This window comes from Eptatretus burgeri, chromosome 7, assembly GCF_056783735.1.
Source record: "Eptatretus burgeri isolate ZD-2024b chromosome 7, Ebu_testis_v1, whole genome shotgun sequence".
NCBI classification, from domain to species: domain Eukaryota; kingdom Metazoa; phylum Chordata; class Myxini; order Myxiniformes; family Myxinidae; genus Eptatretus; species Eptatretus burgeri.
Genome location: NC_140967.1, coordinates 77,734,276 through 77,761,601, shown reverse-complemented (window position 1 = coordinate 77,761,601; position 27,326 = coordinate 77,734,276). Strand labels below are relative to the sequence as shown.

The 27,326-nt window shown below is 43.2% G+C and overlaps 1 protein-coding gene across 1 annotated transcript in view; it reads left to right on the top strand.

The window, feature by feature from the left end:
* LOC147023596 (1-phosphatidylinositol 4,5-bisphosphate phosphodiesterase beta-1-like) overlaps nucleotides 1-27,326 on the top strand; it is a 435,861-nt gene that overhangs the window by 303,494 nt on the left and 105,041 nt on the right. The window contains exons 11-14 of the mRNA XM_085889131.1: nucleotides 260-417; nucleotides 6,876-6,958; nucleotides 17,424-17,508; nucleotides 20,744-20,924. Coding sequence (XP_085745257.1) covers nucleotides 260-417; nucleotides 6,876-6,958; nucleotides 17,424-17,508; nucleotides 20,744-20,924 — 507 coding nt within the window. The remainder of the gene's footprint in view (nucleotides 1-259; nucleotides 418-6,875; nucleotides 6,959-17,423; nucleotides 17,509-20,743; nucleotides 20,925-27,326) is intronic.

Here is a 27,326-nt window from a genome sequence, read left to right as displayed (position 1 = left end):
TCTGATTAAATCCCATATACCATGTTGATTTGTTTGTTGAATCCTCATGTCCTTGTAATTCATGTAATAGCGTGCTGATGTCACCTGATGTCCTTGTCCTGCAAGTGATTTATGGATGCCAAATATATAATATATTGTATTTTCAGAAATGCGGCATATTTTGCATTCACTATGTCATTGACGTTACTACTGGTGTGTGCAAGTCGTTAGCAAATGTCAATCTTACAACTCATATGTGCTCATGTGCCTTGGGTGACAGCGGGCCAGCTGGCTGGGATGTCCTCAGTGGAGATGTACAGGCAGACCCTACTTGCTGGCTGCCGGTGTGTCGAGCTAGACTGCTGGAAAGGTCGCACGGCTGAAGAAGAGCCTGTCATCACCCATGGCTTCACCATGACCACTGAAATTCTCTTCCGGGTAGGCATCAATGACATACAAATTGCTGCTGAATTTAGTGATAAAGCCTACAGGAATGTTGACCATCACCACCTCATGGTGTCTCCTATACCCACTCCAGAGCTATGTTGCACTCACTGACCCTCTACTCCTTTTCCTCCCTGCCACTCCCCTCCACATTGTTGTGTATCTGCAATTTTGTCCACCTGTTCCTCCTCATTCCCTCCCCCCACCACACCCCTCATGTCAGCATGTTGACCTTCTACCCTCTCTCATTTAGTTCTCCCTTAAGCCTTGATTTCTGTTGATAAAAATATTACATGTATTGCGACATAAAGGTGTTCATTATGTTATATTTATGTCAAGTGAAACTACTTGATTAAGACTTATCAATGTGTGCATCACAACTGTAATTATAATCGACACAATGGCATTTTCCTACTCTGTCGATTATATCTGCCACTTGAGATATAACAATGAGTAAGTGATGAAAACAGCCCACTATTTGCCGCTGTCATTGCAAATTGCCTGACATGGTGTTTGTGAGCTGCCCTGTTGAGCCTTACACTCCACAAACTTTCTGACACAACCCTGATTGGGGAGAGTTGTTAAACCATCACTTGGTGATAAGTGCACATTTTACATTTCTCTGATTTGTATTCTCTGCCTCAATGGAGGGATGAATTTTGACCTTGAATTTTTTTTTTGTTCCTCTCCTGCTCACAAAATAGCATGCTCACTGCTACCCAACTTAGTGTTAGACATCTAGCATTACAGTGACAACAACCCATAGCATGGCTTTAATGGCCCACATGACAACAACCCACATGACAGACTTCAACAACAACCCACATGACAGACAACCCCACATGACATGACAGAATGACCCACATAACAACTTTAATGACAACAACCCGCAGGATAGGTAGAAAGCCTGAATTATACTCGAAGAGCACTAGTGCTTGCTGTTCTATTGCTGATGGATAAACAATCGGCCTTGTTTTAGCCATGCCAAGTATTATATGTAGTTATAGAATATTTAATTTCAGTTTTTGTTACGACATAAGGTATCTGTGCCAGAAAAAGATACTCATCGGTCATATGGTCTGATTCTGTTCTGTTCCTGCATATGGCAACTTGGCTGCCGGGTAGCTCTTATCTCTTGGAAGTGCGGCTCTGCCGCTGATCCTGTGCCCTTCTACCAGTACACTAGTACTCATTTTGTGGACCTCAGAAGGATGACAGGCTGAGTCAACCCCACCTGGTGTTAATTCAGCAGCCAATGGGGCTTAAACTCAGGACCCTGGGATCCTAAGCCAGCCACCCTCATTGCTAAGCCAACACCAGGCACGTGGTCTGGTGGCCATAATGGATTGAAAATAAAAGCCTAAAAACATCTCCAGAATCGTTTGACAGATCGATGTGAAACTTCATACATATGATCGACTTGTCATGGAGAATATAGTTTGAATATTATTTTTTCACATTCGCCTTCATTGAAGTAACCGAGCTTTCATGTACACAAAAGTGGTCGTTAAATATCCTGATAATTAATTGATAATCAATAAAGCTATGGATAATGGCAATGTATGTGACGGAATAGGGTGCATGGATGCTTATGGGTGTATGGGCAATAATAACAGTGGGTTATGACATAACCCAATAACACCATCGTTAACTGAACACATAGTAGTGTGTTCAGTTAACAATGGTGTTTTTGTTCAGAATGAACGCCTGAGGCGAGACTGCACTCTACTGGGTGCCATTCTAGTTTTAATAGGAAAATGTCTCCATAATGACACTTTTTAGTGTCTTCCATGGGCTTTCAATCAATGCTACAAATCTCATATTTTTAAGGTGTTCCAAAACCTTTTGGAACCATCAAAAAGATAACATTACTACTTTGAGGGCATTCTGTGTATTGCCTATAGGGAAGAGAAGGATTGAGGAAAGGGGGGTGTGTAGAAAAGGTCTCCATTTTGCAAACATACTGTATGTTGGTGACTCCTTTTTTATTGATATAGGAAAACTCGTAAAATAAGCAGATAAGTTTGATGTATTTACATTTTTACCACACTGCCTAATTTACTGTACGTTTTGGCCTTGTTAAGCATATCAAGGTACCTTGATGTACTTTAAGGATTAAACTTTACAGTGCATTATTTACAAACCCCGCTGTGAAATCGATTTGGCATTTGCAGGGAAAACAAGTCTGTGAAGTTGGCACGATATCAAACAAAATAATTTTGATGTTGATCATTAAAGATTTCATCACAACTTTCAATTTGGAATTTAATTTCTCTCCATTATATGTTTCATCCATCGGGAAAGATTTAAATGTCTACTTTTCTTGGCATGTAGATACGGTAAGTTCCTGATGGTTTTTCATGGTGTAAAGGTTATTGTGTTAAAGTGTTGTTTGGAAAGCTATTTTGCTTCTCAGGGAACCAACAATCATGTAAAAAAATGTTTTCAATCTTGGTTTCTGCATTTTTACTGACATCCATGGTAAAATCTGTGCTTTTCATTTTTTTTTGTGTGAATGTTAAAAGCATTGTTGAATATAATATATCATTAGGTACGTCTTTTTATTTTATGAACAGCATCTTCCTTTCCGCCCCCCCCCCTTTACAATGCAGCTTCTCAGTATCCAACCTTAATTGCATGTACTATTAAAATAAAAAAAATTTGCGTGTACCGAAAGACCACGTTTGCTCTCCTCTAAAATTATTGAAGAAAATTAATAAAACCTCTGCTAATGAATCTAAGGGCAGGCCTGTAGTACTCCAGTCAGACTCCATCACATTTTCCATGACTTGCAACCCGCCTCAAGACTTAAGAGGACGAAGACTCAATGGGACCCGGACTTGAGCCTTTAGTCTCATGTCTTCAAACCCGTGACATGACCGAGTCATGTTTCGGTCATTGGAAATTGTGTTGTACACATTGAATAACATGCCCCCATACAAAGGAGGATTAAGGTAAATAGAACGGTGATGACATTTTCAGGTTTGCATGCAATGGTTTAAAATAATGTGACTCGGAATTTTACTCGAGGCTCAACCGATGAGACTCCAGATATGTTTGAGCATGAAACTCAACCGATGAGACTCAGCTACAGATATGTTTAATTCCCAAACTGGGTTTCATATTTTTGCAGGTTGACAGCACATCACATTCATAAAGAGAGTGCACCACATAATTGTTAAGCTTTTTGTTACACATAATTAAATTTAATAAATTATTCGTTGCAATCTCCCCTGCATACACATTTGCTGAAAACATTAATGTGCTGCACATAATGAGCACTCTAACAACCGAGCCTTTTATAGATTGCATCTTGACTGCTTTGTGCTTAGTCGAAGAAAGCACAAAGTTTGACTTTACAGGACTGACCACCACATCACAAATGGGAACTCATTTTGTCATCTCTTGCTTAAGATTTGAGATCAACATAGAGGTATGTTTGAAAACCAATTATGAAAGAACACTTTAAAGAATTGTACATTCCATGTATGGCCTCTTATTCTTCCTTTTCTTCTTCTTATTGTTCAAAAAGTGTTCTTCACTGTTCTTCTTTGAGCAAAATGTTTTCCCTTCACTGTGCTGCCAAATTGGTGGCCACTTGATGGCACAGTCTTCCCAGAGGCTCTCATCTGATGAGACAGCTCATAAATTAAAGAATGTCTCTTTTATGCCCTTAACTTTGCTGACAGCAGATCAGGGTAAATAGGACTTATTCCCAATGACTTAACACCTTTCCCTTTATGTCGAGCTTATCCAATCATGAATCTGAAAATCACGCATGTTTGCTGTGTGTAAGATAGTTCATGCCTTTGATATCTACGCAAATAAAATATCTGAAGTGAACCATGTGATTTAGTTTCAATACTGTTGCTTGATTTGTGTATTTCAAGCAACACAAACTTTTCCTGGTAAAACCATTTTGCTGCACAAGCCAGCACTCATTTCATCTGCTCACCGTTTCACTTTATTCAAGATTATACCTTTGACTAATTACAAAGAAAGTTGGTACTTTTCCATGACCACATTGTGTCATGAGTGTGTTCCAAAACATATGTCATCTTGTTTTGCATTGGGCTATAATGTAGTTGTTGTAACAATGGGTATGGAGACTATGTGCAGGGTCGGGGCATGCAGAATTGCCTTTTCCTCCATCTACTTTTCCTTGTATATGTAATATCTGCCATGCTTGTATAGTACCATAATGAAAGTAACACTGTTGTTAAAATGTTGTACCTGGACATTCATTTGTGCGACAAATTGTGACGTGGTTGTAATTTGAACTTACACCATTTTTTTTATCTGTCTTGTTGAAACTAGAGACTCATAAGATGATGCACTGTGTGTATGAACAGCGCTGACTTTATATTGGAACTTGTTTTGGAAATAAACCATCGCATTAGAATATATTTTTTATTAACATTTGTTTTGGAATCTATTTTATTCTTGCCATCGTGAAGTTGTGCTTATTGATGACAAGCCAAAGTTTTTCATGGCCTTGCTTTGAGAAGTATATATATGTATATATATATATATATATATATATATATATGTATATATATATATATATATATATATATATATATATATATATATATATATATATATATCTTCTTCTTCCTCTTTCGGCTTGCTCCCGTTAGGGGTGGCCACAGCGGATCAACCGTCTCCATTTCGCTCTATCCTCCACATCTTCCATTGACACTCCAACCACCCGCATGTCCGCCCTCACCGCGTCCATGAACCTCTTCTTTGGCCTTCCTCTTCTCCTCCTGCCTGGCGGCTCCATCTTCAACATCCTTCTCCCGATATACTCCATTTCCCTCCTGTGCACATGTCCAAACCATCTCAATCTCGCCTCTCTCACTTTGTCTCCAAACCGTCCTACCTGCGCTGTCCCTCTAATATACTCATTTCTTATCCTATCCATCCTCGTCACTCCCAACGAGAATCGCAGCATCTTTAACTCTGCCACCTCCAGCTCCGCTTCCTGTCTTATTGTTAGTGCCACCGCCTCCAAACCATACAACATAGCTGGTCTCACTACCGTCTTATATACTTTCCCCTTCACTCTTGCAGCTACCCTTCTGTCACAAATCACTCCTGCAACTCTTCTCCACCCACTCCATCCTGCCTGCACTCTCTTTTTCACTTCTCTCCCACACTCTCCGTTACTTTGGACAGTTGATCCCAAGTATTTTAACCAATCCACCTTCCCCACCTCAACTCCTTGCAACCGCACCATACCACCACCCTCCCTCTCATTTACGCACATGTACTCCGTCTTACTCCTACTGACTATCATTCCCCCTTCTCTCCAGAGCGTACCTCCACCTCTCAAGGCTCGCTTCAGCCTGCTCCCTACTCTCCCTACAGATCATGATGTCATCCGCGAACATCATAGTCCATGGAGACTCCAGTCTGATCTCATCCGTCATATATATATATATATATATATATATATATATATATATATATATATATATATATATATATATATATATATATATATATATATATATATATTAAGCCTGGTGTTGGCGCAGTGGTTAGGGCAGCGGCTTGGGATCCAAAAGGTCCTGAGTTCAAGCCCCGTTGGGCCACTGAATTAATACACCAGGGGGTTGACTCAGCCTGTCATCCTTCCGAGGTCGGCAAAGTGAGTACCAGTGTACTGGGCTGGTGTATACCCCGGTTAAAATAGGTGTACCATATCCCTGTGTCGTAAGAGGCGACCAGGGTTGCGTCAGGAAGGGCATCCGGCGTAAAACATGTGCCAAATCACTATGCGGATCATACGGATGATCCGCTGTGGCGACCCCTAACGGGAGCAGCCGAAAGAAGAAGAAGAAGAATATATATATATATATTATTGGTATATATTCATATATATATGAATATTCATATATATATGAATATTCATATAGATATATATATATATATATATATATATATATATATATATATATTATTGGTCGTCTTTGAAACAATTTACTGCAATGGATTTCAATGTTGTTGGCCATGAATGCTCTACTCCCTGAGGCCATTGCTGCTGGTATATGTTGAATACATAAAGGAACAGCTATCCAGAAAGTTCCCTTGTGGTCCCAACTTTGTCAACATTACAGCATTCACATTTAGGAATTGTAGGCAGCTCATCATGATCTTGTTCTTTCCTTTTAATTTTTTTTCATTTACAAAACTATAAAAGTCTAATATTTGACTTCAACAATGTTGCGGTCTGCAGTCTGCGCATATACTTTGCAATATATACGGAGTAAAAAAGTTGAGGATTTGAACATTTACTTGCATCCCCAGCACCTTTTTTTTAATCAAGCACTGCAGCCAGCCTTCTTAAGGTACTATCATTCATGAGGAAATGCACTTGAATGGTACTTTTGCCATCATGTTGACCTTTCGGTTGTTCTTGCACCATTTCTTGTCCACACACCCAGGATGTCATTGAAGCCATTGCAGATTGTGCATTCAAGACCTCACCATACCCAATAATTCTTTCCTTCGAAAATCACGTCGACTCGTAAGCATCACTTACACACATACCTGTATATTTTATTGAAATTATGACATCATCGACTTTGATACTATAAGGTGTTCTTATGAGTAATAATGTGTTAGAGGTGAGATTAAACAAATGTATTCATATTCCCATTGATTTGTATGTGCAGTTCCATGTGTTTTTTATCAACCTAAATCAAAGGTTTTTGTATTTTTATGTTCTAAATGTAGTATTTTCAATCATACAGTGTAAGTATTTAACCCAGGGTTCCCAACCTTTGCCTCAGTGTGATACCATTCACACAGCTGCAAATGATTGTGACCCCCAACATCATGCACAGCAGACAAGACTGACATTCAAATGTCGAAAATACAGCATTATAATGTGTTCATGTTCTGAAAAATTATGTTTCATCAGGTATTCACTGACCTGACTCCTGTGATATACGTATGTGCTTGAACATTGTGACACAACTGCTTGAAGTTTGGTTTCTGTGGCCAAGATGCCACACAGCATCTTATAAGTTAAAATTGTGTTGGTAAGGATGCGGTAGGTGAAACACGGATGGCTGAGCTGTTTTCATGGGGACATCACTTGGTGGAAGTTTGTCTCGACATAACTACTTGGAAGAAGATAAGAGTTTTACATGCAGAAAATATAGAATGGAAGAAATTTGAAGTTGTAATGATACCTTATTGCTACCCAATTTTTAATATTGTACTAGCGATACCCGTGCACATGCACGGGATAGCAGTACAACATAGCTGGTAGCAGACGACAGACTGTACACGGGGAATGAAAAAATACGCATTGTGCAAAATGCAAGTGGTACTATGGAACGCCAAGACTTCCCAAACATTGTCGGCATGTCCGCTAAGTGCCACAGCAATTTCATAGGGATCGTGTGACGGCGAGCCGAGTTTTTGTGTGCAAGCTTGGTATTATAATAGAGATAATAATAAATGCCACCTGCCAGGCAGTTTTAAAACCACATTTATTTATCATTGTCACAACCCAGAATGAGGTTGCGACTGCAAGGGTGAGAACCCCTTTTTCACTCTATTAGATAGTACAAGAGCATTAGCTGGATATCAATTAGAACCAAGAAAAGAAAATGTTGAAAGCTGATTTTTTTTTTCCAGGAAAGTTGCTTTGATGTCTGTCTAACACCATGGAGTAAAATTCCCAAAACTCCCACTTGAGGAAAACTCAGAATCCAAGATGGCCACCATCACATTTTGTGAATATCAGGAAACACTAATAGCCATAACTTTGGTATTACTTGTCATAGGAAGATGATTTTGGGGTCTAAACTCAGGTTTTGGGATATGAGGCATTAAAAGGAACCCTCAGAATTTCAGGTTTTGGGGGATGTGGATTTCAAAATAATCCTGTTTGAGTGATGTGAATATCAATCACCTTCATGCTGTGCAAAAGAATCTTCTCATTAGTGAGTGTACCACCGATATTGTTCTGAATGAGGTGGTGGTCTGAAAACTAGGGGATTGGGATCTGCATCTTCATGCAATCAGTGAAATAATCCCAATCTTCCATGCTATAGGTCATCTCGCGAATGTGAAATCTGTCCATCTCTACCTTGACAATCTAAAAAAGTTACCTGAGGTCATGGGTGAGGACAAGTTCCATAATTTAACCAAGCTAGGTTACTTCATTATCAGAAGAACAGAAAAGTTCTGGAGCAGAAGTTTTACAGACCAGACCATTGAGCAAGAACTGATGCGATTATTGAAGACATCCAGAGGTCTGCCTCATGATCGGGGAATTTCTGACAGCATTCTGAACAAATGGGTCTGTCACATCTCTTTGTGCACCTATCTGCAACGTGCTCGAGGAGTTCTGTGGTATTCACAGTCACATATCTGACCAGCATGTCGACTGTGTGTCTGCAGCACTGCGCGAGATGCTAAAGATGATGGGAGTTCCGTTAATTGGCTTCATGTCCATTCTCTCTTCTCATTCCAAGAGCATTACAGACTCCATCTGTAATGAGGTTGCAGTGGATAAGGCAGTGAATGTGGATGAAATATATGCAGTTGGTAAAGCAGCAGCAGAAGCGATGACAGGCCACAACTACACGGATATCAAGTTGAAGCATAAAGACAAAGTTTACCTCCATAAGCAGTGCAAAAAGTCGAGTATCGATCCACGGACAGAAAGTGTAGGTCAACAACACCCTCTTCTTCATGCATGGGACATGTGTAATCAAGCACAAACCTGAGATGCAGAAGTACTTCCGCTTTGATTTTGGGAGGCAGTTTCCATTCCTATTAGATAGAGGGATAATGCACAAGAACACAAAAAGTGTTCTCGCAAACATCTTCAAATCAAAGGTGAATGTTCATTTGGAAATTCCCCAGAATGCCCAATTTGTCCTTCATGGAGGTCATCTTTTGCAGAGCATGCGTTTGCTCAATGGCGCCACATTCGACCAGGTGTGCGACACATCTATGGCACATGTCCTCAACAATTCATGATCGGCCATGAATCCATGATCATTTTCCATGGATATACTTGCACAATATCCACCAATGCAGCAATCCAGTATGCCTATACAGGCATCATCTTGAGCATGATATGATGACGACCACCTCTCAAAAATATTTCTTGGCAAATGGCAAGAACAAAGAAATGCTCATCACTAAACTCATCACCAAATTTGAGGGCACTGATGGTATGGTGAGCAAGCAGAGCACTGCAGATGCTGATTACATTGGTTCTCAAATTGCAATGACAACTGCAGCAAATGATCAAACCAGACCCGTTGTCGTCATAGCCACTGACACTGATTTGTTGGCCATGCTTACTGCGCAGGCTACAGTTGGTATGGACGTGCATATGCTCTGCAGACTTAACCCAATATCTGTCTACAGCATTCAGGAAATCCAGCAATCCATCAGTTCCACAGTCAAGGCTCATCTCATGTTCATACATGCCATTACCAGTTGCGACATGGTTTCAGCCCTATACAACATGGGGAAAAAGAAGGCATTGGCTATTTTTGATAGTGGAGAGGAAGACTGGGGGAAGGGTGGTGCTGAATTCATTTTATTAGCAGGGCTGGACTCACGATGAAGTTGCGTGCGTAGGTGAGCTATTTCTCCCAAAGTTGTATGGGACTGTTTGGTGTACCTCTCTATCTCTAAACAGTCGTCACATATGGTGCATTAGGCGAGTCAGTAGAACCTCAGCCTCTTCAGCCATGTTCCAACTATATAGCTTGTCCCAAACCTCAGCGGCTGCAAAGTACCACTCCTACAGAGCATACTTAGCAGTTAAACAATGGTCAGACAATGAATTGTCTTCCACTGAGAAGGGATGGAAATTCAGAGATGGGATGCCATTTCCGGTGGACACTTACCAGTAGTGGCCCCCAATAGTGTACTACGCATGGTATCATGTGGGTGCAAGGGTGGCTACGTGAAGAAATGAAATTGGTGCAAGGCTTGCCTATTCTGCACCCTCATGTGCAAACATGCATCAATACCTGTCCCACTGATGTTTTGGAAAATGATACTGCTGATCTATTATATGAGTATATTGTACCTTCCAGTGGTATTGGTATGTTGCACCTTCCATTTTTTGTGTCTGGCATAATTGAAGATATTTTGCTTGAATTTTCAAATTGTATGACAAATGTCATCCTCAAATTGAAATTTTGAGGGTCCCTTGGAATTCCTCATACCCCCAAACCTGGGTCTAGACCCCAAAATCATATTCCTATGACAAGTAATAACAAAGTTAGGGTTTGTTTTGTATTTTCCTGATATTTGCGAATTGTAATGGTGGCCATCTTGAATTCTGAGTTTTCTCAAGTGGGATTTTTGGGGACTTTACTCCATGGTCTTAGATAGACATCAATGCGACTTTCCTGAAAAATTCAGCTTTCAATATATTTTTTTCTAGGTTTAAACTAATGCTCCTGTGCTAGATTGAGTCCTGTAGGTTTTAGAAAAAAATAAGGTTTTTGGAGTTGCTTGGTGGTAACCAATATTATCTGGGGATTTCAAAAATCTGTATGAAAGAGAAACTTACATTAGTCCAAGAAATGCTAAATAAGTAAAACGAGGCATTTAAATCAATCAAAATATATTTTCCGTACTGTACATATTATTGCTATCAATTGCATGTACTATGCCCCTTGTAACCTTTTTTTTTAGCAGGAATAAGCTCATAATTTTCGCTCATGCTATTTGGCAGTAATCTATAATCTATATGCAAGAATCAATAAAACAATTCCTTGTATAGTGCTTTTCATTGAGAAGCAAAATCTCAAAGTGCTTTACAAAGAAGGAAGACATAAGAAAAGTAAAAATGAGGAAAAGCAACTGGAACAAGATGGAATTATTGGAGAGATTAGAAAACCCTATTTGATACATAAAGTTAAACCTATCCTGCTATATAAATGCCATATTGATTAAGACAAAGGATGTGTGAGAGTGAAAACAATTATGCTTTGGATACTTTTATTTTCTCTTGAGAGAAGGCTAATGGATTTGCTTGCACCATATATTGCTTGTAGACAATTGAGAAATCAACACGATATTTTTGCCAGTTTGACAGATTCTGACGACAGCAAATCCTCCCTTCTAGACTTGGTAATGACCAACTTCCCTGCGAAAGTCTCCTGTTCTTCCCTTGCTTCAATCTGACAATGTGCTAGTGAAAGTCAACATCTCTCTGGCTGTTCTCAGAGAGCCACCTCAGCACCGATGAATCTGGCAGTTCACTCAGGCTGATGGGCAAGTACTCGAAGCCACCATCTTACTCCAGAACTGGTCTCTTATATATGCCACTCCTGATATTCACGAACCTGGGAATTATTCTACTGAAACCTGTTCTCTCTTATGTGAACAGATTTATCTCATCTTGTTTTCATTTATCATGCCCTTTATTCCATCCATGGTACACTGAATCGTGTGGTGAGGCAATTGCCTCAAACAAAAAAAACTTGCATTCTATTCCTGGAAGGAAAATCCGACTAAAGGCAACCTCTGATCATTCCACAAAACCCGCAATAAGTGTGGCAACTCAGCAGAGCCAGAAACCATCTGCCAACCTCAAGGCGGGCCTGGAGATTTATGGATTCACTGGACCATGGGGTGTGGCACTGTTCGTACCGATGCAGAAGAATGAAAGTCTGAGTGTTTAAGTCCTTGGTTCTTCCAGTCTTGCTCTATGGATGTGAGACTTGGGCTTTTGACCAAGGATCTGAGATAAACACTTAACTCCTTCAGAACCAAGTCTCTTCGGAGAATCCTTGGCTATTACTGGTTAGACTTTGTGTCTCATGAGCGTTTCCTGAGAGAGATTCGGATGAGATTTGTTACCTGTATAGTCCATGAGCATCTGCTGTGGCTGTATGGACATGCGGCTCATTTTTGTGATGCTTATCCTGCTCACCAGATTTTCTCAGCGAGGGAACTTCACGAATGGAGGAGGCCAACGGGCCGACCACTTGCCTTGTGGTTGCAGCAGATTAAGCGACATCTCAAGATGATGGGGAATGGGCCGGGCATCTGTGTGGGGGATGGGCATATGGAGGCACATGGAGTACTGGCAGAAAGTTGTCATGGCAATGCACTGCTATGGCACATGTTTCCATACCTGACCTGATGAAAAGTCTTTGGATACCCAAAAATAATTTGTTTGTTAAATGCACTTGGCATTGCACTGACATCTGCTTTAGAGAGATAATTTAGACATGCTGCCTCCCCAAAAATATAGGTGAGAGCTGAATATCACCAAGGAATTTTAGAACCCATATTTCTGCCAGAATCTGATCAGAGATGGGACAATATTTGAGGTAGTTGTTTTGGTTTAGTCAAAGGCAAAAACTTAACTCCAATGCAATCGGAACAAAGCAGATCAAAAGTATTTCCCATGGAGCAACAGAGGTTTGTTTGAACTACGAACTTACCAGCCAGCTTATGGTGAATGGGATTCTGGAGGCCATTGGCAGAAGGGTAACAAACAAGACAAGGTGTCAAATTCACATAATATGTCCAAAAGACTGTCCCATCTCCCTGCTTGTGCTCAGCTTCTCCTATATTAAAAGCAGAACCAGCTCGTTTATTGTTTCCTGACTCGTGCTATATTAAAAGCAGCACCAGCTAGTTTATTGTTTCCTGACTCATGCTATGTTAAAAGCAGCACCCAAGTGGTTTATTGTTTGCTGACCACAACAGTCACTCTGTCACTCTGGAAGGCTTTCAAACGAGCTCACCTATCTATTTTTTCATGGTCAGCCACTGGAGGATATTCATTCTTGAATATTTCGGCCTCACCATCAGACTTGGCCTCTCCTGGGCTGACAATATTGCACAGCTGGCCTCCATAACCAGCTACATACTGGGCATTCTTCATCATTCCAAGTCATTCCTTCGAAAATCAGAATTACTCACAGCTGAATACCGGCAGAAGGTCTGCAATTTAATGTCTGAGTACCGGCAGAAGGCCTTTGTCTGCAACTTAATGGAGTACTTCTCTCCCCTCTGGGCTGGTGCTTTAGCAATGCATTTGTCTCTCATGTAATTTATGGAATCTAAATCACTGCTCATTATTGCAATCTCTCATGATGAGGCCAAGGCACAAGGCCTGTTGATCTTACATATCAGACAGGTTGTGGGCACCTCTGTTTTTTTAACCATGTCTCGTCCAGACTAGCTGTTCTGCCTGCCAGCCCTCTAACCTTCCCTCGCATCTGCTGGATACATGTGTTGATCCACTATATAAACCCTTCTTTATGGTTAAACTCCCCAAATCCAGTCTCAAGACACACCTCCACTCTTTTGTTTGTTTTCTCACATTTGTGGAATCACTTTCCTGAGTGTTCAAATTTCAATGTTCCCTCCAGATATTTTAGAAGGTGGTACACTACCATTGCATGTCATCCCCCATCCCTACCTGTGATATTTTTGACCACCATTATTACAACCCTCCAGCTTGTAATTTACTGTGTTCCATTCTCTCTCTCTCTCTCTCTCTCTCTCTCTCTCTCTCTCTCTCTCTCTCTCTCTCTCTCTCTCTCTCTCTCTCTCTCTCTCTCTCTCTCTCTCTCTCTCTCTCTCTCTCTCTCTCTCTCTCTCTCTCTCTCTCTCTCTCTCTCTCTCTCTCTCTCTCTCTCTCTCTCTCTCTCTCTCTCTCTCTCTCTCTCTCTCTCTCTCTCTCTCTCTCTCTCTCTCTCTCTCTCTCTCTCTCTCTCTCTCTCTCTCTCTCTCTCTCTCTCTCCCCCTCGCTCTCTCGCTCTCTCGCTCTCTCGCTCTTTTTCTCTTTCTCTCTCTCTCACACACCCTCTCTCCCCCCCTCTCTCTCTCCCCCTCTCCTTTCTTTCTTTCTCTCTCTCTCCCCCCCCCCTCTCTCTCTCCCCCCTCTCGCTCCCCCTCTCACTCCCCCTCTCTCTCTCTCCCCCTCTCTCTCTCTCTCTCTCTCTCTCTCTCTCTCTCTCTCTCTCTCTCTCTCTCTCTCTCTCTCTCTCTCTCTCTCTCTCTCTCTCTCTCTCTCTCTCTCTCTCTCTCTCCCCTTCTCTCTCTTCCTCTCTCTCTCTCCCCTCCTCTCTCCCCCCTCTTTCTCTCTCCCCCTCTTTCTGTCTCCCCCTCTCTCTCTACCCCCTCTCTCTCCCCCTCTCTCTCCCTCCCCCTCTCTCTCTCTCCCTCTCTCTCTCCCCCCTCTCTTTCTCTCTCCCACCTCTCTCTCTCCCTCTCTCTCTCTACCCCACCCTCTCCCCTCTCCCTCCCCCTCTCTCTCCCCCTCTCTCTTCCCCTCTCTCCATTTGTGTTTGTTCATTACCCTGTCTGTTGAGTCCAAATGTGGGTCCCCCTGCCCAACTGTCAGGTCCCCATTGCCTTTTACTCCTCTGTCTTCTTACTTCCATGAGCCTTGATCTTGTACAGAATATAAAAGCAGAAGCAAGACCATTGGTCAGCAACGAAGTTATAGAATTATTTCAACAATTATAGATTCCATGACTGTTTGTAATGTCAGGGAAGTTGAATGTCGAAGTTAAAGTATTTGGCTTGTGCTTGTGGATTGAGTGTCATTTGCCATTACCTCTGTTTTGTTTATTCAGTTACCTGTACCACATTGACCAAAGCACTTAAAAAAAAAAATTATCAAATGAAAAATTCTAATTCATTAGTTCATCTGGAGATGTCGTGAGAAAAAGTCAATAATGTTGAACAAGGTCATATCAACATTTCCATATAATAATGTTCAAGGAAACCAAGATGTATGTAACCTCAGCATACATAATTCCCATGGATATCAGGGCTTGATATTCATCATATGTCTAGATTTATTTGAAGATCTTTTTGTTATTTTGCTTTTTAATCCAGGTCGATTTTAATCCATTCATTTATATAACCATTGGCCTGGTATTTTTAGGATTTTAAATGTAAGCTCTTGTATCATAAACAATAAAGCACTAATATTTTTATATCGAAAAATCTCGGATCATGGAGGCATGAAAGAGAGAGGGCAGCACGTTCACAAACTGACATGGAATCATAGGGGAACAGGGAGACAAAGACATCATACATAAATGGATGAGTAACAGAAAAAGAAAAGGATAGGAGGGGATCAGCAGGAGTAGAAGAGAGTAGGGGGTGGGTTTTGGTGAAAGCACGACTTGACAATGGGCTGAAGCAACTGTGGTGAGTGTTCAGCTTTAAAATATGGAGGGTAATGAACTTTGCAATTTTGGAATCTGAATGCATGTAACCTGGGTTTGCTGTTCAAGGCCAGAAGTGAAGCAATAGAAAACTAAGAGCCCACCAACTTCCCTTTGGTGGGTGCGATGCAGACCTTGGGACTAGAACTTCTGCAGAAATGTACCAGTAACACAGAAAGCCTTGAATTTGATCGCCCCCAAGAGAGCAAAATGGGAAACAGTTGCCCCAGCCCGTAGCGAGAACACATGATCCATGATGCTTTGGATGAAGAGCTTATACACTGCTATGAGCTTTGAGTGACTCAGAATTTAATTTGCTTTGTGAAGAATACTAAGGTGTTGGCTTGCTTTAGAATCCAGTTTGGTAATATAGTGCACCAAAAACAGATTGTGAGGCCAAGGAACTCCGGGGACTACACCTTTTCCATGGATTGGCCAGGCAAGTAGACTGAGGGGGTTCAAAAGCCAATCCTTGCAGAGGGACAGAGTGAGAGAATATGATTTTCCCGTGTTGAAAGACATGTTCCAGGATACTGACCAGTGGCTTTTTTATGCCTTTGCCGATGAGGTCGCCGGAGCCATTATGTTTTCAGGTTGTCCGTCCAGCTGTCTGTCCATGCGTCTGTGCGTATGTCCATGCGTCCATCCATCTGTGATAGGTTTTCGTTCCTGTGACAACTTAAGAACAGCGAAAGGGATCTAAGTTGAAGTCAGTACAACTATGTATTATGATGTATATATAAACTGATTAGATTATGAGGTCAAAGGTCAGAGGTCCCGTTCGGTCAAATTCTGTTACCGAGCTAACTTGTGAATCAGTGATGGGTGTTGAACAAACTTGGTATAAGTATATATTATGCTGCAATGATAAACTGATTAGATGCTGGCGTCAAGAGTCCAGGATAGGTTTTCGTTACCGGTTATGTTTTCACCCCTGTCTCTTTGTCGGCGTGTCTATGAACAGCATTTATTAAAAAGTTGTGGACAGATTCTGAATAAACATGGTGGCAGACAAGCTGAATGTGTGACGAGGACAAATTGATTTGATTTTGGTGAAGATCCGGATCCGGATACGAGAATTTTTAACTTTTTAAGTGATTCTTCACCATTGATAGATGGGGCCAAAAACGATATGCCACATGATATTTCAACAAGTTGTGCATGGATTATGACAAAACGTGGTGGTTGAGTTGGGTAGGTGACAAGAAAAAGCCGATTAGAATTTGGTTAAGGTCCGGATGCAGGACTATCAATGGGATATAAAACGTAACATGAACTGTTCAGCCTGGCAGAGGTATGTGCACTACTGGGCGTGGTTCTAGTATGTCTATATATTTTTCGTGAGTCTGATTTGCATCCAAGAACACAGCAATTGTGGTTCATCATTTTAAAATTTCCACTTTTTCATGAAAATGCTGAAAATTATCTTTGAAAGACGATTTGAATTACAGATTTTGCACTATCGATGGCAGATTAAAAGTGCCCGTGCTAGCAGAAGAGAAGTGCATGCGCGAAAGGCCTTATTCGCATTCATACATCATTTTGAAAGTAATGTGTTCTATCAGGACCATTTGCAGAGGCGTTGTCATTGAATAGGAACTTCTTATTCTGAATGGGACAGAAGTCTACGTGCTGAAGCGAGCAACATGTTATGGGGGGAAATTGTGGGTCGGAGAAGAGAGCTATCTTTGGACCTTGGCGTTTTCAGTAATCATTATTTTGTTTCATAAATTTGGTTTCATGACATTTCATCATAAATATGTAACCAAATGCAGAGCCTTGTGCATGCTCCTTTCACAGTGCAAAACAACAAGCCAAGATGGCAGAATACTGCCGCACCATCTTTGGAGACCTTTTGCTGACTGAGCCTCTTGAAAAATATGGTGTAAGTAGAATTTTCCTCACATACAACTGGTGTAAACACACAGGATAAAAACATATTTCATCATAAAAAGCACAAAAATATAATTGGAGTTGGATGATCCTATTTAGAAAATGAAAGCACCTGCAACTAGTATCGCTATCCATATGGCTCAAGTGCAGTCACATGATTCCCCTTCCCCTTTTGGAGGGTACTTATTACTAACACCTGGCATATAGTGTCTGCATAGTTCTGGTTGAAGATCTGCACTTGGTGGTTAAAATGTAGGACATGAGCTTTGTAACTGGGTTGTTATCACAAGTTAGTTGTGGTGCCTTCACTTTTGAAATAACAATTGATGTCTTTGTAACTAGTCCATTGTGAGATGTTTAAAATAATAAATCCACAACTATTTGATTTTGACTTGGCCAACCTATCCTCATATCCTCCCTTCAGCCTAAGGTGACAAAAGTGTTTCCTAATTTGCGACTAACGACATTGTATAATTATCTTGCAGGTTTAACACAACCACACAATAAGATGATTAATGGTATTGACTTAATGATGAGGACATGGAACAAGCATTCTAGAGGTTGTGGGTTCAAATGTGACTTTAGCCTTTAGTATCAATACAGTGATAAGGATTCAAATGTTGAGCTTATCTCAGGTTAATTGCACAATGTTATTCGATTCTTAGTAAATAAATAACAATTTGCTTGCTATTAACGCCTGGGGTGGGGGGGGGGGGTTATCCGTGGCCTCGCATTGTCTTGTCTACTTGTATTGCCATTCTAAACTTTGTAGATGGTTCTTAAACACTTTCAGGACAACTTGGAATGAGCACTAAAATCCGGTCCAGAGAAATGCATTGTAGGCCACCTTCTACAGAAGTAAAAGCAAATTTAACCTTTAACATCTGTTAATCAACTGTGGCATCATATTCAGCACCATCAGTCTTCAAGTAGCTCCAAGTTTTTATCAAGTTTTTGATGTCACTAACCCTCAAGTAAATTGCAAATTTCACACAGAACATGACATGAGACTTGAGCCCAGGAAAGTCTTCCAAAACTATCTTTAAGCACATTATGAGCACTTGAAGGTAAGTCAATATGACCATTGTCAGCAATCATTCATTCCTGGTTGATGTGCGGGATGCACGCACAGGCGTCAAAGGAAGATTTTCAAAAACTTGCCAAGAGATTGCTTGGATATTGGTGAATAAAAACCTGCATCATTTCAAAGAACAATGCCTGCTGGGGGGGAGATAATGCGTTTTTTCAGGAAGCTTGGAAAGCAGACCAGCTCTTTGCGAGCCTTCTACTCGAAGGTTCTAATGCAATGGAAATAAAGCTGCGAGAAGCCTTGAGATGAAAAACACATTTGAAAGTGGGTTTTAGTCTGGATTTTCCTTTGATGGCTGCTCTTCAGTAAAAGCTTTGAGCCAAGCATCCCTCCCGAATCATGTCCAATTGTGGTTGTGAAGCAATATGACATCAATGTACATGTTCAGCCTCATAAAGAAACTGGCCCAATTAAATATGAACAGTGGTTCAAAGTTGCATAGAACTTGTGTCATTTAGTTACACCTTTGTAAAACGCCATTTTCATTTTGACAACCCAGAAGAGATCATGTGAAATATTCACACGTTTAATCCACCCTGAGACTATGCTATTGTGTCAGAGATTTTTTTTTCATTGGAATAACTAATCTTTGATACAACTTTTGATCACACGATTCATGGAATATTAAATTTGTATGTACTCACATGGTTTCTGACTGGTATAGATGTGAAATAAAGGTTGCTAACATATTTTCCTTGCCATAGAAGGTGACTTTCATTCTTGGATTTCTGACTTACTTCACTCATGTCTCACCCTATTGCTCTCGAATGATTGTCAAACAAACTCACTGACCTATTTTGTTGGTCATTCACTGGAAGAACTTCTGTCTCTTGAACTTCTAGGCCTCATTACCAGCCATGACCTTTTCTGTGCTGAACACAAAGCAAAGCTAGCCTTCAAAGCCAGCCACAGACCGGGAATCCTCCATTGATCCAAGTCTTTCTTTGGAAAGTCAGAGTTACTCAGTTGGCAAGGCCTTTGTTTTTAGCTCAATGGAGTACTTTTCTCTGCTATGGGCTGGTGCACTAACCTGTCTCTTCTGGATTTTTGTGTAATCGAAAGCACTCAAAATTATTGGCATCACCCATGATGAGGAATCCACAATCTGCCTCGGAGCACAATGTCTGTTGCTCTCACATTGCAGGCAGGTTGGGGATCTCTGTTTTCGACTGTCTATTGTACAACATTTTACCCTCAGTCCTCCAACCCTCCCCTACAACTCCAGAAGGCACATGTTCTTCCAATAACCCCCCTCCTGGTTAAACTTCTAAAAATACAAGCTGACTGCACATTTACTCTTTCATTCCTCACTTATGTCGATGGAACCAGCTTCCAGAGGTTGTTCTGTCTCACAATTCCCTCCAGTACTTCAAGTAAGCAGTGCACTATCATCTCATGTCCTCTGCAATTCCTTTCCATGATCTTTATTACCCCTATTAATCTTTCTGAACTAAACCATTTTACTTACTAGTTTCAGTGTTGTCTCCCCTCTCCCTCTCCTCTTTTCCTGTTCATTAATTTCCTTGCTATATGTCCGACTGTCAGTTCTGCCTTGCTTTTCCATGAACGTCACTCCTGTCAAGAAAATAAAACAGCAAGAAAGGAAAGGGTTGGGAGGGTGAGCAAGATTAGAAAAATAGCGGTGAGTATAGAAAACAGCAGGAGGTGAGGATGGACAATACTCTTGAAAGACTGGAGGGAGGGGCAGAAAACATACACAGGGAATTCACAGATGAGAGAAAGGAGGGATGAAGAAATGTAGGTGAGTATTCAATTTCAACTTGAGGAGGATAACCAGATGTGAGATTTTTCAAGAAAGCCTGTGGTGACTTATGGAGGGTTGGGAGGGTGGGAAGAGCAAGACCAGAAGTGAGGTGGGAGAACACAGAATCCACCAACCTGCCTTGGATGGGTGAGAAGAACTTGTGACTTGGCTTACTACTGAGATATACAAATTGTATGACACATTAATAAACTAAATAATTTCATTAAAGTGTAGTACATCTTTTGTTTAGTGCAGGCATATAGTTGCACAAAACAAAATTTTATCCAATTTGACTGCTAATGTAAGTATATTTTGATTTTCTAAATTTTGTGATGGTCCATACATGGATATGATTTCTGAATTTATTTGTAGCTGGAACCCAACATGCCGCTTCCAAGTCCAGAAGAACTTCGGGGAAAGATATTAATCAAGAACAAGAAGAAGCACACCCCAAAGGGAGCCGATGGCAGCACCAAACGACGCCTTGCCGAGATGACCTCAAGTGCATTGAGTGACTCCTCCGGCATATGTGAAGCCTTGTCTCCAGGTGCTGGTAAGTCAATGACACCACAAAATTAGGTGTTCACGAATGGACTATTCCTGCTTGTGTCTTTTTTTTGTTGTTGTTTGTTTTTTAGTTTTGTATGCACTGTTGAGGCTCGTATGAGAGCTAACACACAGAACGTACAACAAGGGGAGCAGGAGATAAGAGGGGTGGGATAGGGAAGGACAAAACAGTGGGGAACAGAGACATGAGGAGATCCGTGGAAGGGAGAGGGATGTGGTGGGGTACACAAGGTAAACAACATGGACACTACAGGGACTTTCGGGTCCTTGCACAACAGGAACTTTCAGGAAGGAAAGCAAGGAATTTGAAGGAGGCAAGGAATTTGTGTGTGTGTGTGTGTGTGTGTGTGTGTGTGTGTGTGTGTGTGTGTGTGTGTGTGTGTGTGTGTGTGTGTGTGTGTGTGTGTGTGTATATGTATGTATGTATATATATATATATATATATATATATATATATATATATATATATATATATATATATATATATATATATATTGTTACGAATTTAGGTCCGCCTGGTGTGCGATCGGCCACGTAACTCAAATCGCGACCGCGTCGCCCACCGGAACGGACAATTCAGTCGTGACCCTCCGTGGAACTACCGCCAGGAGCTAATCACGGGTGGGTCTTTCGACCACACCACAATCGTGCCAATCGGCCACCCATGCAGGATAGGGTTGTTCGCCAAACTCGACCTACCTAAGTACCTGCGCGGGTAGTTAACCAGGCCAGGATCGTACCTCGCCGCTGGCCGGCCGAGGACACGAACCGCTAAGCGGTCCGTTCCGTGCTTCAGGGATAACCGAGCAGTGTTATCGCCGGCCCCAACGGACATGATTATTTACCGGGTGCTTACACCCTTCTACCAATTCCTTCCGTGATGCAAGATGGAACATTCAAAAAAGGAAAGGACGCAATGTAACGGGAAACAGTTCGACAAGTACATTTATTCCACACTCAGACAAGGGGCATGTGTTTACAGTCAAAGCAAGGCAGAGAAACATGCATGTATGTACAGCCAAACAAAGGCAAAGAAGAGTTAATTCCGAATAAAGCAATTATTTACAGCACAGTCACTTGCACAGTTCTACCTACAGGACACGGCGCCACAGCATCCATACAAAAACCCGAAAAGAGGGTAGGGACTTCCCTTGGTGGCCGTCGAGTCCTCCTCCCACGACCGTTAGCGTGGTCGCGCCTGGCCCTGACCTCTCTCGCGGCCGGCGAACCCTCTCTGGCACTCCTCGTTCGGACGCGCAGGTCGAACACACAACCGGCGATGCCGCGTCTCCCGTCCATGCCTCCCTGGACAGGCCGCTCTCCAAGCCGCGAGCGCAGGACCAAGACGACAGGAAGACAAAGACGAAGACGAGGGCCAAGACGACAAAAGACTCAGCAACTCTCGGACGATAAAGACTCAGCAACGAAGACCCAGGCGACAAAGACTCCAAGAGCAGACGAGCGAAGAGGATGAGGGCGCGCCCCACCCGTGTCCGTCCTTTATGGAGCGGGGCTTCACCCTTCGCAGCGCGGGGCTCTGCCCATCGCTCCGCCCCGTTCTCGGCTCCACCTCCCTTCGAGGCGTTTCGAGAAGCCTCTCAAAAGGGGGCGTGCCCTCACTGCGACCACCTCACGCCGCGCATCCACCAATCAGGAGCGAGCCGCCCCACCCCTTCCCTTCACACCAAGCGCGGGGAAAATTCAGGCGGAAGAATTCAGGCGGGAGAAGTCCGTTCAGGCCCCGCAATAGCCTTTCTTGCAGCAATCCTGCGTCCTTCCCGTAATGGCTCGTGCCGCGGAGATCGTCGCCGCGTGGTCCGTGGAGGACGGCGTTCGGAGTGCGAGAAGTGGCGAAGATGGTGGTGGTGGATGTGGTGAAGGTGGTGTTGTTGGTTTGATCCAAAATAATGACAGAACAGAAAAATGGCTATCTCAGAGTCGCAGCCCGGTGAACACGGAAATTCCCTCTAAACAATGGTGGGGAAATCTAACTACACAGATACTTATCGTCATAACTAATCTCAGGACCCTTTATGGTGTATTGCGAATTTCCACAGTGGTAACACTACCCCCTCCCCTTTTTACAGACTCGTCCCGAGTCGCCAAATTTTCGTGTGCCATCATGTGTAAGTTCTCCCCTCGTACAGTTTATCTTCGGATCCCTGAGTGCGACATTCATGGCATTCGTGTCCCCAAAATAAATAACCTACAGGGTGAGTAACTAACTAAACAAACCCACTCATACGGACGACTTAAATAAATTGCCGGCACAAAGACTTACTTGCCGGGGGCGCACTCATATACAATACACAACTTAACAACTTAACTTACAAAATTTACACTAACCATGGCCCAGGATCAATGGACTCTGCAAGAAAAACAACAGTCACAAGCAGGGGGGAGGCTGCTTAAGCACAGTACAAGGCCTCCCCCTTTTGAAATGAACGCAGTGAACTGGCAAACGTTGCATGGGCTGCCAGTGCAGTCCCGTGTTGCAGCTGCCAACAGGGCAGTCCTTGCAGCTTGCGCAATGATCCTGGCGCACATGGTAATGATCAAGGAGGGGAAGGGGGGGGGGGGGAAATGCAGAACAGAACGGGGCAAAATGGACGAGGGCAGCAGGCATGGGCCAAGGCAAAGGCAGGCAGGCAAGGCGTGGCATGACAAAGCCGCTGTAACAAAAACAGCGGGCAGTGAAGCTGACCGGCACAGGCCGTGTAGTAACAGCCAGCAGACGATCCGATCGGCACAGGCCTTGCAGTAACAGCCATGTGTTGAAGGTGGTGTTGTTGGTTTGATCCAAAGTAATGACAGAACAGAAAAACGGCTATCTCAAAGAGTCGCAGCCCGGTGAACACGGAAATTTCCTCTAAACAACGGTGGGGAAATCTAACTGCACAGATACTTATCATCATAACTTATCTCAGGACCCTTTATGGTGTATTGCGAATTTCCACAGCCGTAACAATATATATTTATATATATATATATATATATATATATATATATATATATATATATATATATATATATATATATATATATATATATATATATATATATATATATATATATATTGTTGTGGTTGACCAAATTCGCAAACCACCATTCAGGTCCCTTAGGTGAGATATCTCGGTAAGTATATGTGTAGTTAGGCCCAAACCCGTTGTCTAGTGGGAATACATGTCATTTGTGCGTGCTGCGACTCTTCAGGATAGCCGTTTTTCTTTACTATCTTTATTTTGGACCAACCGCCATGATTACCACCGCCAACCGCGTCTCAACAGTCGTCACAACATCAACCACCCACCACAACGCCGCTTCACCACAACAGCCACGACCTTTCCCGTCACACCTCGCAACCGTCGCATCGCCACCGTTCTTGCGCCGCTTGTGGGTACCGGTATTGGACTCGTGCAGGGCGCGCGCCGAACAGCGTGTACAAAACCACGGATTTTCCGCTCCAAAAACGGATCAAAAACGACTCACGCCCACTTTTGTTCCGTCCAATCGGTGAGCGAGGGGCGATTTGGCCCCGCCTCCAGGGCGTTGGAGGGCGGTCGCTATATGCAAATTCATGGATCAAAATGCATTCACGCCCACTTTTTCTCGGGCCAATGGGGAGCGAGGTGAAAGGTCGAAGGCAGGGGGTCAAAGGCGAAGCCACGGGGCTTATATAGGCGACCGCGTTCGTCAGTCAAGTGGGTTGGTCGTCGTCGTCGTCGTCGTCGTCGTCGTGTGCGTTGGAGTTGAGTGCAGTTGGGAAGTTCGCAGGAGGAAGAGTTGGGAGTTGGAGTCGGAGCGAAGAGGACGGAGCTGTGGAGAGGCGGCGGCGGAGAAGGCAGACGAGGGGGTGCTCGCGTCGGTGCCGGGAGCTGCACACCAGGGAGGCCGACGGCGCGACCTGGTCGAGGTGGAGACGCTCGTCGCGGGACTCGAGACAGAGTAAAAATCCTCCTTTCCCCGAGCATCAGCAACCACTCCTGTTTCCCCCGTGCTGAGATAGTGCGACCAAGGGGCCCCTTTTCCCACCCCCTACCAGACACTGTCCGCGAGGCCCGCGGAGTTGAGGCACCATCGCCGCTCCGCGTCTCATCACCAGACGGGTAGGCCCGACCCGGTCTCGGCCTCAGGCCCGCCTCATCCTTGAGGGTGTTCTTTTTCTTGGTTTTGGGTATGTGTTGTCGGCGCCGTCTGTGAAGTAGAATTGTATAAGTGTTGCCGTGTGCTCGGTAGTCGGATAGCTCTGCATTGTGTCTTCGCTTTTACATTTGCTTTTTGTGTAAAATTGCATTGTGTTTCTTTTCCTTCTATGTGCTTTTGGTGGAATTGTATATGTGTGCTTTCCGTTCATCGCGAATAAATGTGCTTTATGTTGAACTGCTTTCCCGCTTCGCTTCGTCATTTCTCTCATTGAATCCTCATCTTGCTTCACGTAAAGGGTTGGTAGTGGGCTGAATACGCCCGATAATTAATCGAACCGTCGAGGCCGACGATAACACCGCTCGGTTATCCCGATAGTACGGAACGGGTCGCTTAAGTGGCCCATGTCCGAAGTCGACCTGCGGCGAGGTGCGATCGCCCGGTCTACCCTCCGTGTGGGTACTTAGGTAGGTCGAATTTGGCGAGCAACCCTATCCCACGCGGGGGCCGATTGGCTCGATCGCGGTGAGACCGAAAGGTCCACCCGTGACTGGTTCCCGGCGTTAGTCCGAGAGGGTCACGACTGGATTGTCCGTCCGGTGGGCGACGTGCCGCGATTCGAGTTACGTGGCCGTCAGCACGCCGGCGGGCGCGAATCCGCAACAATATATATTTTTTTAATATATATATATATTTTTTTTAATATATATATATATATATATATATTTTTTTTTTATATATATATATATATATATATATATATATATATATATATATATATATATATATATATATCTTATTCCTCTTTCGGCTTGCTCCCGTTAGGGGTCGCCACAGCGGACCAACCGTCTCCATTTCGCTCTATCCTCCACATCTTCCATTGAAACTCCAACCACCCGCATGTCCGCCCTCACTGCATCCATGAACCTCTTCTTTGGCCTTCCTCTTCTCCTCCTGCCTGGCGGCTCCATCTTCAACATCCTTCTCCCAATATCCTCCGTTTCCCTCCTGTGCACATGTCCAAACCATCTCAATCTCGCCTCTCTCACTTTGTCTCCAAACCGTCCTACCTGCGCTGTCCCTCTAATATACTCATTTCTTATCCTATCCATCCTCGTCACTCCCAACGAGAATCGCAGCATCTTTAACTCTGCCACCTCCAGCTCCGCTTCCTGTCTTTTTGTTAGTGCCACCGCCTCCAAACCATACAACATAGCTGGTCTCACTACCGTCTTATATACTTTCCCCTTCACTCTTGCAGCTACCCTTCTGTCACAAATCACTCCTGCAACTCTTCTCCACCCACTCCATCCTGCCTGCACTCTCTTTTTCACTTCTCTCCCACACTCTCCGTTACTTTGGACAGTTGATCCCAAGTATTTAAACCAATCCACCTTCCCCACCTCAACTCCTTGCAACTGCACCATACCACCACCCTCCCTCTCATTTACGCACATGTACTCCGTCTTACTCCTACTGACTAACATTCCCCTTCTCTCCAGTGCGTACCTCCACCTCTCAAGGCTCGATTCAGCCTGCTCCCTACTCTCCCTACAGATCATGATGTCATCCGCGAACATCATAGTCCATGGAGACTCCAGTCTGATCTCGTCCGTCAACCTGTCCATCACCATTGCAAACAGGAAAGGGCTCAGAGTCGATCCTTGGTGCAATCCCACTTTAACCTTAAACCGGTCCGTCATTCCTACCGCACACCTCACCGCTGTCACACTGTCCTCATATGCTGCACGATCATATCTTCATATCCTGCACATATCCTGCACGATCCTCACATACTTCTCCACCACTCCCGACTTCCTCATACAATGCCAAACTCCTCTCTTGGCACCCGATCATAAGCTTTCTCTAAATCCACAAACACACAATGTAACTCTTTCTGGCCTTCCCTATACTTCTCCATCAACATTCTCAAAGCAAACATCACATCAGTGGTGCTCTTTCCTGGCATAAACCCATATTGCTGCTCACAGATCGTCACCTCTCCTCTCAACCGAGCTTCCACAACTCTTTCCCACAACTTCATGGTGTGGCTTAACAACTTTATCCCTCTGTAATTTCCACAGCTCTGCACATCACCCTTGTTCTTGAAAATCGGAACCAGTACACTTAATCTCCACTCCTCCGGCATCCTCTCACTTTCCAAGACTTTATTAAACAATCTGGTTGACAACCCCACTGCCATCTCTCCAAAGCACTTCCATGCCTCCACTGGTATACCATCTGG